Genomic DNA, 14980 nt, shown 5'->3' on the forward strand with positions numbered 1-14980 from the left:
AATTAAAGACAGGCTAAAAACAGATGGTTGTGAAAGAGATTTCCAGACCCCAACCTCTTTAAACTTTGAGGGATTTCAGAACTAAGTTTCATGTCTTTAGCCTACCTGTACTAAAATGGAAGCAAAACAGACCCTGGACTCCACAGATGAATTCTTGTGTCTGCTGGGGTTAGCAGTGCAGCCAATTACTTCACACAATAAATGAATGATAAAATGATGTTATAAATAGCTCATATGCTATGTCATATATAATCATTGTAGGCTAAACAGATTTAAGTTGTAGGATTACAGAAGTATAAAATTGATAAGTATTTAGAAGTGATAATTATGTATTAGGTATCTAAGTAAGTTCAGCTGAAAAGCAAGGGCTACAGGCTGAGGCCTGTAAGATGTCAGCTTAGCCATACTAGCTAGAGGCTTAAGAAATGCTTGACATAAGTAAGTGACCAAAGAATGACCCTATGCCACAAAATTATGGGAATAGATGTGCCAATGGGTGGTACTGAAAAAAATTAATATTAAGATTAATTTTTGATTACAAGAACCAGGTAGTCACATTTTTCTAACACATGCCTTAACTGCAGGGTGCACCATGTGCGTAAATGCTAAAAAGGATGAAAGGAACTACAACCTATGAAAAATGAGGTACCCCAATATTCTTGGGGGACAATACAAATAAGGAAAAACAGGGTAGACACCTTCACGCACATGCACAGAGTATTAGGTTAGTCAGAATCACAAGATAAAAGACGGCTCCCAGAGTGGATAAAATGAGTTCCGTATGGGAAAACTTCAGCAGGAACCAACCCTGATGATCAATTGACAAGGCATCCATCAGGCCCTAAGAATATCATTAAGGATGTGAGTATGACTATATTTGTAACTTGTGCATAGGTCTTTATAGGATTTCTGTATGCATGAGTAATCATAGCTTTAATAAAACTTGTAAAACAGACTAGACCTTGTATTTGTAAATGTATGTGTAGTCACTGTTCTTGGACTTTATGTTACTAGAGACTCTAAATCTGAAGCAAGTAGCAGAGGTGAAAGCACTTTGTTGAACTTGAAACTGTAGCCACCAGCGCCGAACCCACAGTGGTGCAATACAACATTACTAAATTCACTTTAAATAAAATACAAGGCTGCAGCAGTGACCCATGTGTGGGAAAGCAGGGGCTCAGATTCCCCATAAAACAGGAGATAGGGAAGGGTGGCCTCTGCTGCTTCTTCAGACACTTTATTGCCTCTGTGCATGTGGGGGAGCTCTTCAGGCCCAATGAAACCCCTGTGCCAGCTGACAGCACAGTTTGGGAGCTGTCAATCATTCTAGCAGTGGGCTAAGGGTAATGGGAGGGCTAAACTATCTCTCCCAGCTGTCACATGGCTGGACAGTCCCTGTCCCAGAGATCATACAAAGAAAAATACAAACTTCTTACAACGTCACCCAACCCAGCCTCCCACATCCTCAGTTGGTGATCCAAACATTCAATTACCCAAAGGAAAAGGTTGAGAGAACAAGTGGGTCTTGTAGGCTGAACACCATGGAATTCGGGATAGGCTGAAAAAGGAAATGAATAAAATATTTGGCTTAATTACAGCAGGCTTATACATACTCTTTAGTGAGGATTCCTCGAGGCCCAGAGGGAGTAATACTGCTTGGGTCAAGTCCATGTGTCTCTAGAATGTAGCGGGCAGCAGGACTTAAGCGAATCCTGAAGTTAAAAAAGAAAACCACCTAAATAATAGCGTTAGGTGAATGTATTTCACACACAAAATGTCAGAGTTCTGGATACCATGTGCTACGGTCCAGAGCCTCAGCTCCAGCTGTGGGGAATGCAGTGCAAGTCAGTGGGTGTCTGTGCAAAGATAGCACAAAGTTCACCTTTGTACTTATCTGATCCCAGGGCTGCAATGTGAAGGGTTGGCTCTACTATACCAGAGTATCAGAGCCCTGAGGTTACACTACAGCTACTAGTGACCCCAAGGAGCTGAAACCACAGCTGGGCATCATCCCAACATCGGGGGTCCCAGCCATCTACCTTATGCTACCAGCAAGGAATGGGATGACATAGAAGCCTCAACACCATCGGAGGATCCCCATATAAACAGGTGATCACCACAGAGCAACATATGCCAGTTGCATAGATCATCTCTTGGCAAGGTAGTATAAAGGATCCCTGCTGCGTCTGAGGAGCTGGCCCTGTATGCTTACTGTCTCACAAGGTATGTCTACATCTGCGGCTGGCCCTGTGCCAACAGACTAGGGCTTGCAGGGCTTGGACTGCAGACTGTTTAATTGCAGTGTAGACATTCAGGCTCTGGCAGAAGCACAAGCTTTGGGACCCTCCCACCTTGCAAGGTCCTAGAGTCTGGGCTCCAGCCTGAGCCCAGAAGTCTACACCGCAATTAAACAGCCCCGTAGCCCGAGCCTGCTGGCACAGGTCAGCCAGAGTTTTAATAGCAGTGTATACATAATTACACAAGCTTGCTCTTCTTTAATAGCAGGTGAGGTAGTGACAACTGCATCATTAGTTTGTCTAATTTCAATTATAACAATCTTTATACTTAACATCTTCAATTTTTGCTTTTATACTTAAGTTTACTGGACAAACTTCTAGAAGTACAATAGATCATCTGGACTGAGAAATTTATGCAAATAATTCTAATCTCATTTTCAGCTTTACAAGTTTAATGCAGTTTCCTCCCACTCTCAAACATTAAACTTTTATCTGTGTCATCACAACCCATGCAGGATATGCTTTGCAGTAACTTTCCAGAGACAGAGTTAAGCACATCATCTACAGCACGCAACACTGATCTCCATTATACAGAAACTACAAAGGTTACATCATAACCCAATTCTGCATTTTAATTGAGAGATATATTGGAGAAAAGTTCCAAGCATTCATTTTATCTTAAGATAATTTATATGACATGAGAACATAGTGAACTCAGGCAGACTTTAGAATTCTTAGATGCAAAAGTTAATTTAGCAAAAATAACAGAGTAAGATTAAGTACTTGAGACCAGATTTTACTTCTCAAAATTCTTGAAAGAATGCCTTGAACAGATAAACTGAAGAGCAGGTAGGAGCTGAGCCCTTTGAGCCACACAAGAATTCCAAGTGCGGTAATACCAGCTTGACAAGGAATGTAAATCATTAAAGACGTTAATTTGATTTTAAAATTACTTGTCACACATTTGTGATTAGGAGCGTCACTGAATCAGTTTCTGTTCTAACATTCTCAGATGTCAAAGCACTTGATTTAACCCTTGTTAGTGTTCTAATCATTCTTCTACTATAGCAAGCATGTGGTTCGAGGCCTCAGTTAGTGTCTTCCAAAGGTCTTCCCTACTTGCATTAGGACAGCCTGAATGCTAGTAGCAAAATTAAACAAACAAATTGGACAGTTAGGCAAGGACCTAAAAAATGAATTGAATTGTATAGTGGTCAACACTCATAGAACCATAGAAACTGTAGGACTGTAAGGGACCTCAAGAAGTCATCAAGTCCAGCCACCTACGCTAATCCAGAACCAAATCTACCTACACCATCACTGACAGGTGTTTGCCTAACCTGTTCTTAAAAAACCTCCAATGAAAGGGATTCCACAATCTCCCTTGGAAGCCTATTTCAGATCTTACTTTTTAGGTTAGATATTTTGCCCAATATCTAACCTAAATTTCCCCTTCTGCAGATTAAGCAGATTACTTCTTGTCCTGCTTTCAGTGGACATGGAGAACAATTGGACTTCTTTGTAACACATTTGAAGACTTATCAGGTTCCTCCCCACTCTTCTTTTCTCAAGACAAAAAAAATGTGCATGTTCAAACCTTCCTTGGAGGTCAGGATTTTCCTAAACCTTTTTTTTGCCCTCCTGCGGACTCTCTCCAATTTGTCCACACCTTTCCTAAAGCATGGCACCCAGAATTGGACACTGTACTCCAGATGAGGCCTCATCAGTACCAAGTAGAATGGGACAACTACCTCCTGTGTCTTACATAAGACACTCTTGTTAACACACGACAGAATAATATTAACCCTGTTTACAACGGCCTCACTTTGTTGGGTCATATTCCTTTGGTCATCTTGTTAGTTTCAAATGAGTTCTCCAAATTGTCAAGGTCATTTTGGAAAGTAATCCTGTCCTTTATAGGCTGCTGATACTTAACTCCTTTTTTTGGCAAACTTACTCATAAATTCATAGATTACAAAACCAGAAGGGACCACTGGGATCATCTAGTCCAGCAGTTCTCAAACTGTGGGTCTGGACCCCAAAGTGGGTCGCAGAGCTAGTGTTAGAGTCCCTGGGGTCTGGGGCCAAAGTCGAAGCCCAAGCCTCACCACTCTGGGCGGTGGGGCTCAGGCTTCGGCTTTAGGGTGACCAGACAGCAAATGTGAAAAATCGGGACGGGGGTGGGGGGGGTAATAGGAGCCTATATATATATAAGAAAAAGACCCAAAAATTGGGACTGTCCCTATAAAATCGGGACATCTGGTCACCCTATTCGGCTTCAATCCTGGGTGGCAGAGCTCAGGTTACAAGTCCTCCACCTGGGGCTGAAGCCCTTAGGTTTTGGCTTTAGTTCGCCCGTCCCATCCACCCACCTGGGGCAGCGGGGCTCAGGCTTCAACTTTGGCCCCCTACCATCTGGGGCGGTGGGGCTTGGGCAGGCTCAGGCTTCGGTCCCACCTCCTGGGGTCATGTAGTAATTTTTGTCGTCAAAAGGGTGTCATGGTGCAATGAAGTTTGAGAACCCCTGATCTAGTCATTCCTCTTGTATAACAGAAGCCATAGAACTTTCCCAAAATAATTCCCAGAGCAGATCTTTTAGGAAAAAAATCCAATATTGACTGAAAAATTGTCAGTGATGGAGAATCTACCATCCTTGGCAGATTGTTCCAGTGGTTAATTATTTTCACTGTTAAAAATGTACATCTTATTTCCAAGCTGAATTTGTCTACCTTCAACTTCCAGCCACTGGATCATGCTACACTGAAGAGCCCATTATTAAATATTTGTTCCCCATGTAGGTACTGTGATCAAGTCTCCCCTGAACCTTCTCTTTGCTATGCTAAATGAATTGCACTCCTAGAGTTTATCACTATAAGGCATGTTTTCTAATCCCTTAATCATTCTCATGGCTCTTTTCTGAACCCTCTCCAAATTATCATCACCCTCCTTGAATTGTGGACACCAGAACTGAACACAGTATTCCAGCAGTGGTCACACCAGTACCAAATATAGAGGTAAAATAACCTCTCTGCTCTTACTCAAGACTCCCCTATTTATGTATTGTAGCAGGGTAGTTACCCTGCTCCAGCCCTGGGGGAAGGTTTTCGCTAGGAGCTGCTAAACTGAGCAGTTTGGCTGCAGCTGGGGCCACGCCCCAAACTGACTCAACTGGCCCTATAAAGGCAGAGAAGCCAGGGGCAGTCAGTCAGTCTCCTGCTGCCTGTGGAGGGAGATGGGCCTGGCTGCAGAGAGCTGGAGACAGGGTACCTGAGTGGAGCAGGGCTGGGGACAGGCTGGGGAGCTCCAGCCTGGAAAACCCCAGGCTGCAGCCTAGCATAAGGCCAACAGGTACTGGGGGTTGCAGAGGGCAGCTCAGGGGTAGGCCAAGGCAGCAGGTCCAAGCCCAACCTTGCCAGTGACGAGTAGGCTGATACTGCAATCTGCCCCAAGGCATGGGGCTAGACGATGACTGGCAGTAGCCTTATACTGAGGTGAGACTAGTGGGTGGGGTTTCCCAGGGAGGGGAGACCCTGAGAGAGAGAGGTTACTGCTTAGGGGCAGCACCCCAGCTAACGGGGCACCGGGGTCCTAGGAGGGACATGGGGCCAGAGGGCAGGCGGATCACCAAGAGGCCTACAGAGGGCATTCCGGAGCTGGAATGAGCTAATTCCCAGAAGTCACCAGCAGGAGGCGCCGCAGGGGTGAGTCCATTCATCTACACGTATCCAGGGATCACATTAGCCTTTTGGCCACAGCATCACACTGGAAACTCAGGTGCAGCTAATTATCTACCATGACTGCACATCTTTTTCAGAATCACTGCTTTCCAGCAGAGTCCCTCATCATGTAAAGTATGGCCTACATTATTTGTTCCTAGATGTATATTTACATTTAGCCATAATAAAAACATTGTTTGCTTTTGCCCAGTTTACCAAGTGATCTAGATTGCTTTGTATCCTGTCCTCTTCATTATTTATTCCTCCCCAATGTTTGTGTTATCTGCGAACAGTGATGAAGATGTTTTGACTGATTATTACCATGGTGTCCTTACAAATTTGCACAAGTTGTATTGAGAGGGCACACACAAGTCAACACTTCTGAACAATCCACACCTCTCTACTGAGAACCCCTTACATGACACACTTATTCCAGTACAAGAGTAACTTTTTTCAGTTTAGCTTAAAACTCTTCCTATGTGATATAAGCTAAACTGAAAAAAAGGAACTCTTATACCAGAATAAGAGTATCCACACAGGGAGTTATACCAGCATAACTATATTGGTTTAAATTCATGTCTTAGGTTATAGAAAACAAAAGGGAAAAAAACCTTCCTTTGTAGACAAGGCCTAAACAAACCAGGCAAATCTAAAGAGTCTCTCAAACAATACTTTGATTTTAGCTACGGAGACAAAATTCATCCCTGGTGCAACTCCACTGATTTCACTGAAGTTACAAAAGGGATGAACTTGGCCCCAGCTGTAGTGGCAATACCCTCAAGTCTCTCAGTGAAAATGTTGTTCATGAGGAATACAGAAACTCACGGTAGTTTTCCAAGCCCATGTTCCATTTTGGTAGAGGCTGAAGCTAAAATGCCTACTGGAGGGGGACTAGGTGCAACTGCAGGCGGAGCCATCGGGGGTGCCAGACAAGATGGATCGCCAGTATCTGCTGGTATTTCAACCTGCTTCCAGTCCTGTCCTTCTTCTACCAGCAAACCAATTAGTGTTCCCAGACGCACGTTTTTACTTCCTTCTTCCATCTAAATTTAAAAGACAATGAGAACATTACATATAAGTAACACACAGTGCTATCTACTGTTTTTTTAAAAAAAACAAGATCTAGAAGTTGCAGGCATACCACTGACATATGAATACATCAAGTTTTATTCTTATAACTAATAAAAGTCTAGGACCAATATTAAACAGTTGGTACTGGAAATCAGGGTGGGGTGTTAAGTTATGCCAAAATTTTACAGATGTGAGTGCACCTCAAGTTAGATATCTAAATCCATTGAATCAGTGGAAGTTGCAGGTGCTCAGCACCTCTGAAAGAGGCTACTTTCTTTAGATGCCTACATATAGATTCAGGTGCCTAAATTCAGGTCTCAGATTGGAAAATTTTGGTTTAAGTATCCACGACAAATTCTCAGCTTTGGGTAAGACCATTGTGTCTTGCTAACATTTTATTTAGTTTTTCCAGCTTATTTAAAATACACTCACCAGTAGGGCCCTACCAAATTCACGTCCATCAAAAACGCATCACGGACTGTGAAATCTGATCTCCCTCGTGAAACCTCGAGCCTAGCTGGGGGCTCCTCCCCTGTGCAGGCCTCCAGCTGCTAGTCCCAGCTAGGGATGAAGAGGGACAGGACTTCCTCTTCCATTATAGGGGCTGCTCCCAGGACAGGTCAGACACCTCCAGGAACCTGCCCTGGCTGCAGGAATCTCCACAGCTCAAGCTGTCAACCCCAACTCTCACGCATACGCAGGGAGGCTGCAGCTTGAGCAGTCACCCCATGTGCATGGGCAGGAGACTGCTGGGTAACCCCCCCCATACCCTGTGACCCTCATTTCTGTGCCACTGCTGGCAGTGACGCTGGCTTTAGAGCTGGGTACTCAGCCAGCAGCCCTCCTCTCTGGGCCCCTGCCAACAGCAGGACAGAAGTAAGGGTAGCAATCCCACAACCCCACAACAATTGCTTTTAAAACATTAACTTTCCCCCAGTCTTTTAGAACATTCCCAGCGCTCCAAGACTTATTGAAAACATCAACATTAACAGTACAGCGAGCTTTCAGTCAGGCAAGTTATCTGGTCCTGCTGATTTAAAATGTCTAACTTTAGTAAATGTGTTTAACATCCACCAGAGATATTAGTGGTATGGAAAGAGTTATCACCATCATATGATGACACTATGTCACATTTTTTCCCCAAATACAGAACAGAAATGTTTCATAGAATCATAGGACTGGAAGGGATCTTGAGAGGTCATCTAGTCCAGTCCCTTGCACTCAGGGCAGGACTAAGTATTATCTAGACCATACCTGACAGGTGTTTGTCTAACCTGCTCTTAAAAATCTCCCTAGGCAATTTACTCCAGTCCTTAACCACCCTGACACTTACAAAGTTTTTCCTAATGTCCAACCTAAACCTCCTTTGCTGTAATATAAGCCCATTGCTTCTTGTCCTATCCTCAGAGGTTAAGAACAATTTTTCTCCCTCCTCCTTGTAACAATCTTTTATATACTTGAAAACTTATGTCCTGCTCCTCCCCACCCCTCAGTCTTCTCTTCTCCATACTAAACAAACCCAATTTTTTCAATCTTCCCTCATAGGTCATGTTTTCTAGACTTGTAATCATTTTGTTGCTTTTCTCTGGGCTTTCTCCAATTGTCCACTCCATTTTTCCTTGGAGTACTGTGGCACCAAGACCTGGACACAATACTCCAGTTGAGGCCTAATCAGCACAGAGTAAAGCAGAAGAATTACTTCTCGTGTCTTGTTTATGTAACCCACACAGCTTCTGGACTTACAACACTCCTGCTAAGATATCCCAGAATGATGTTTGCTTTCTTACACTGACTCATAGCTTGTGTTCCACTATGACGCCCAGATCCCTTTCTGCAGTACTCCTTCCTAGGCAGTCATTTCCCATTTTATATGTTTGCAACTGACTGTTCTTTCTGAAGTAGAGTACTTCGCATTTGTCTTTATTGAATTTCATCCTACTTACTTCAGACCATTTCTACAGTTTATCCAGATCATTTTGAATTATAATTCTATCCTCCAAAGCACTTGCAACCCCTCCCAGTTTGGTATCACCTGCAAACTTTATAAGTGTACTCTCTATGCTATTAACTAAATCACTGAAGATATTTAACAGAACTGGACCCAGAACTGATTCCTGCAGGACCCGACTTGTTATGCCCTTCCAGCATGACTGTGAACCACTGGTAACTACTCTCTGGGAACAGTTTTCCAACCAGTTATAAACCCACATTATAGTAGCTCCATTCTAGGTTGCATTTCCTTAGTTTATGAGGTCATGCAAGACAGTATCAAAAGCTTTACTAAAGTCAAGATATACCTCATCTACTGCTTCCCTCCTATCCACAAGGCTTGTTACCCTGTGAAAGAAAACTATCAGGTTGGTTCGACACCATTTGCTCTTGATAAATCTATGCTGTTATTTATCACCTTATTATCTTCCAGATTATCTTTCCGGGTACAGAAGTTAAGCTGACTGGTCTGTAAATCCCTGGGTTGTCCTTATTTCCCTTTTTTATATATTGGCACTATATTTGCCCTTTTCCAGTCTTCCATGACTTTTCAAAGATAATAGCTAATGGCTCAGATATCTCCTCAGTCAGCTCCTTGTGTATTCTAGGATGCATTTCATCAGGCCCTGGTGACTTGAAGACATCTAACTTCTCTAAGTAATTTGAATGTATTGAATACTTCTCCCTTTTCTGCATTATTACTGGTAATTCCACCTATTTCATCTAGTAATGGACCAATATAACTGTCAGGATTCTTTTTGTTCCAAATATATTTTTCAAAAACTCCTTTTTACTATCCTTAATTCTGCTAGCCATAGATTTATCTGTGTGTTCCTTTTCAATTTTCTATAATTCCTAACGTGATTTACCGGTATATTCATTTTGATTAAGTTCCACCCATTTCCACACATTATAAATAGGTACACAAGGAAACAGTCATCTTATTCCATAGTGTGATTTGGCGTTTGTAGCCAACAACAACTAGTACCCCCATCTGTGCTTTATGTAGTAGGACATCAATCAATATCATTTTCTTTCACGTTATCAGAAACTCAGAAACAGGTAGGGTGACCAGTCAGCAAATGTGAAAAATCGGGACAGGGGGTGGGGGTGGGGGTTAATAGGAGCCTATATAAGAGACCCAAAAATCAGGACTGTCCCTATAAAATCGGGACATCTGGTCACCCTAGAAACAAGTAATGTCATTTTTTTTATACAGAGTGCCACTCTCCCTCCCCTTTTGCCTGCTTGATCCTTCCTAAATAGGTATAACTACTGATTTTCCAACCCACCAGGTTTCAGTAAAAATCCATACTAGAATATGAAAGTGGACACATGTAAGCAAGCCTATATAAATGTCATTGACTTTACAGTTATTTCAGCCAGGTTTTCAGGGTAACAGGCATTACTGAGTCAAGTTAAACAAGACTGTTTAAGTCCACTAGGAGGATCCAAATATTGGAATTTAATTTAGTTACTTATCCCTGTATGATTACTTTCTGCATACTGGTTTTGTGTACTCTTTGCCTTTTTCCAGAAAGCCAGAGGTCAGCAGCTTAAGTGGATTTACAGTAGCATATTTTATTTAAGATTATCCTCTCACTCCTTAGAGATGGTCCCTCCAAGTCAAGGTTGAGGCACCTCAACAGGAGGAAATGGGAAGGTGGTCACTGCTGAGCATATTCTGATACAAAGAATTTCACATTTACACTACTGTCAATCCAACTCCTTTCACGAACACTAAACTTTACATTAAGAGTATTTATAAAACAAAAAGAAATTATCATCTACATTGACACTACTTCCTCTACTCCTCAGATACATTCTCTTCCATTAACACAATGAATATATTCAAAAAAGTTTCATTTGAGGAAAAAACCGTACATGTCAATCAAGATGTGATGATATTTTTATTATTATGACATGCATTTCTGAAGTATCTGTCACCCTAGTATTTGGGCATACATTATCAGTGTAGATGGCAGAAGAAAAGATCTTGAAGTGAATTTAAACCATATGCTGTGACTGAAAAAAATTGAAAAGCCCATGACCAACCAGGTACATGTCACTCCAGAGAAGCACCACTAAACACAAGTAACATATAGATCCCGTCTCAGTGTATCCTGAATGATCTAATCATTGTAATACAAAACAAATTGGAAGAAAAAAAAAGAATATTGTAAATGGACAATCAAACCCCCACAACAAAACACCAATATCCTTTGCTCTGTGGTACTGTCACACTTTCCAAGGTATTTCACAAGCAGTGCTCTGATTATACTTGTGATTTTGCATGCAATCATTTTAACATAAATCAGATGTTTGATGCTTAACATAAAACCCACTACAGGCAACATCCCAAAGCAAATACCACCCAGCACTCTGAAGAGCTTCTCTTAAACTTGTATATGATGAAAAAGTTAGTGCATTTTCCAAAACTTCTCTTAAACACCTTTTCTGTATTTCTTTCTTCCTCTCTGCAGATTATAAAGATTTACATTTATAAGAATAAAATTTCTCCTTTGATAATCAGCCTCCATTTCCTAAATGATCACTCAAAACAGTAATGGGGGGAGTATATCACATACATTCTAATGAGGCATTAATAAATCCTAGAGGGGAAAAAGGATGAACAGATAGGAACATATGGTTTCTTATGTTCGTTAGGGTCAAGTTACGGCCCAGACGTATAGTGTTGCCAATTCTCCTGGATTTTATAATGAATCTCACATTATTTTGTCTTTTTCTTAGAGTCCCAGCTCCTGGAGATAAGTGTTTATTCTGAGATTCTCAACTTAATTTTTTTTTTTAAATATAAATTTACAGCCCATATGGTTGCAAAGTTTAAAAAAGTGAACCAAGTGCACCCTTAACAGCTTAGAAGGCAAATTAAAATCATGAGATTTTTAAAAAAAGTGTTTTTAAGTCAATCTCATGATTTTGAGGGGGCTTGGTTGTTATTTTTTAAACACATTTGAGTTTGTCAGTACAGGAATAAGACCCCTGCATGGCCCCCCTGCATCCTATATGCAGAGAGGTTGGGGCGGGGAGCTGGAGGCAGAGAAGGGTACTATTTCCCTATGTGAGCATGAAGCCAGGGAGTGGGTGCAGCCTTAGCTCCAATCCACCTCACCCAAATGTGGCAGAAAGTACAGCTGATGTGGCATTTGGGAGAAGGTTTTGAAATCTGCATTTAGGAATGTTGGAGCAGATTACTTTCCTCTGGATTCTCAGTCAGAATTCCCTCCCTGGGTTGCTCCTGGAGCAGCACAACTATGAACACCCTTTACACTGGACTAGCCAGTAGTTTTCAACTTATGATCCATGGACCCTTGTGGGGTCTACAGACTATGTCTAAGATTTCCAAAGTGGTACACACCTCCATTAGAAATTTTTTGGGGGCCACAAATGAAAAAAGGTTGAAAACCACTGGACTAGACGTATGATGGACACTTAACTGAGGAAAAAATATATTGGTGTAACTTTATTGCAAAATTTTACACAAGGACACATCATTTTGGACCTTAACTATTTCATGAGAAATGGTATGAATGAGCAAATAGTAATGAAAATTGAATCCAGCTCTTCACAACACGGTTATTCATCCTCTTTTCTTTCCCATGCTCAGCTAATAAAAATTTTAAAAAGAAATGCAGTTCTAATTTAAGAATGATCTTTACTGTAGCAGTAGTCATCAACCTCAAATACCTCAGCTAAAACATCTCACATTTTTATTTTGTTGTATTTTTAGCCTTCTGTTTTCTGTATCTTACTTACTTAGGGTAACTACGCATTGAAGACGAGAAGAATCTGAAGTGCCACTTGAGAGAAACTTTCATCACAGAAATCTAAGTTACCGTAATTAAGGTTAAATCTTTTCATAACAAACAAACAATGAAAATCTAAGGAGCTTTAAGCAGACAACTCATGTTTATCTGACTTCCAATGAAGGGATTGTCTCTTAATTTAAATCAAAACAGTGCAGCACTGTAGTTGGCCCAAATGAACAGATAAACGTTGCCCAATCTGTACAGGACATAAGTAAATTTGAGCCAAAGTTCTCAAAGGGCAGCAAGCCGGACGCAATCAACAGAGAGCAGGTAAACTAGTAAATGCACCAGAAGGAGTCTCCTGCTCTAGGGAGAGACTGCTGGTCAGGAGGATTTCAGACCACATGGATTGTTTTCAGACTTCTTGTTGTTTCTTCTTCATGTCTTTTTTTGAGTCAGAAACCCAAAAGGCTCAGGCCTTTTGTTCAAAGAAGAGTTGTTAATGGATACTACATCATCCCCCTAACCCTTCAGCACCTGAGTGATTAGGCCACGTGGTAACTTTGACCAGACTCTAAACCTTAGTGCACCAGCATAATCAGACCCACCCTACCAATCTCCAGCCCAGATTCAGTTTGCAGATTGGAGGTCTCTAAAATAGAGTTAAGGGATATATTCCCACTTCAAGACTCTGCATTTTTGGGAGGTAATAATAATAATAATCATCATCATAAAAAAAAATCAGAATCAGATGAAAGTCAAGACAGACCCGGTCCCAGGTGTATGCATCCCAAAAGAAAGACCTGTAACATTACCTGTGGTCTGGGATCTAGCTAGACTCCATCAACCGTCAGCTCTGGCCCATGAGGACAACATTTGTGGATAGACTTCCCTGAGTAGCAGTGGTTAATGGAACAGTCACTCAAGAGGCTGAAGCCACACAATATCTCTGCTCTAAGCAATGCAGGAATTTGCTTTATTAGGTGACTAGAATTCCAAAGACTAAAGAGGTACGTCACATTGATAGCCATATCCAGATATCCCAAAGAGAGTGAAAAAAAAGAATGCCAATTTTTGTGTCTCCTGCCTGGGTTGTCAACGAATAGCCCCTCAAATGGAAGCTTCAAGGAATCCTTAATACTTGTATTCCTGGTAAACATCCCATTTCAATGAATGGGGACACCCAATCTCTGCAGGCACAAGGTGTAGAGAAAGCTACAGTCATGGCACAGTAGAGCAGAGACCCCCCAGCCAGGACTGCAAGGAGGCAGAGGAGAACAACAAGCCCCCTGCTGCTGAAGGGCGCCTGCTCTTCTTGTTCCCCAGCTTCTCCTCCAGGCCCTGACCAGGGGTCTCTGCTCTGCTGTGCCAGGACCACAGTCTCTCCCACACCTTGCACATGCGAGGATTGGACATCACTGGCCCTGTGGCAGTGCAGGGAGCTCTCTGAAGCGCCACAGTCATGGGATGGAGAGAGCATGTCTGTGACAGCAGGGCTGCAAAGGGCTCCCTGCACAGCCATGTGACAGGTGAGACACCTAATCTCTGCTGGCACAACGCAGGGGAGGCCGCACTCCCGTTGACTGTTGCCAATCCATATTTGTTAGTCAATTTCAGTGTCTTCGCTGAAATCAATATTTACTGATCTCTATTGATTTAAACTGAACCCTAACAACCCTAGTTTTACAGGAGGTCAGACTAGATGTGGTCCCCTATGGCCTTGGAATCTTATTAAACAAAGACAAATCTACTGAACACCCGAGGAAGTTCAAGACACAGCAGGGACAGATCAGAGCCATGCTAAGACTAGACGAGACTGACAAGTCTCAGTCCCTGGTGCAGTCCCATTATTTTGGTTCCCAAACCTGATGGGTCTGTACAATTCTGTGTAGACCTCAGGAAACTGAATGAAATTTCACAGTCCAATGCCTATCCCATGGCTCAGGTGGATGATCTCCTTGGCAAACTAGGGAAAGCCAACTATATAACAATGCTGGATTCAACGAAGGGGTGTTAGCTGATTCCTCTCAAGACAGAGTCTAAAGAAAAAACTGTCTTTGCTACTCCTATAAGGCTGTTTCAGTTCACTTCAATGCCTTTTGGATTGCACATGGCTCTTGCCACCTTCGGCAATTTATGTACCACCTCACTGTCAATAAGCAGCTATGTACTTGGAAGATGTGGGCATTTGGGGCTC

The 14980-nt window shown here is 42.2% G+C and overlaps 1 protein-coding gene across 3 annotated transcripts in view; it reads right to left on the reverse strand.

The window, feature by feature from the left end:
* PDHX (pyruvate dehydrogenase complex component X) overlaps positions 1 to 14980 on the reverse strand; it is a 93945-nt gene that overhangs the window by 47367 nt on the left and 31598 nt on the right. For all 3 annotated transcript variants that reach the window (XM_045013255.1, XM_045013254.1, XM_045013256.1), the window contains exons 4-5: positions 6779 to 6996; positions 1614 to 1712 (exon numbers count right to left, since the gene is read on the reverse strand). In XM_045013255.1, the coding sequence (XP_044869190.1) occupies positions 1614 to 1712; positions 6779 to 6996 (317 nt within the window). The remainder of the gene's footprint in view (positions 1 to 1613; positions 1713 to 6778; positions 6997 to 14980) is intronic.

This window comes from Mauremys mutica, chromosome 4, assembly GCF_020497125.1.
Source record: "Mauremys mutica isolate MM-2020 ecotype Southern chromosome 4, ASM2049712v1, whole genome shotgun sequence".
Taxonomy (NCBI): Eukaryota; Metazoa; Chordata; order Testudines; family Geoemydidae; genus Mauremys; species Mauremys mutica.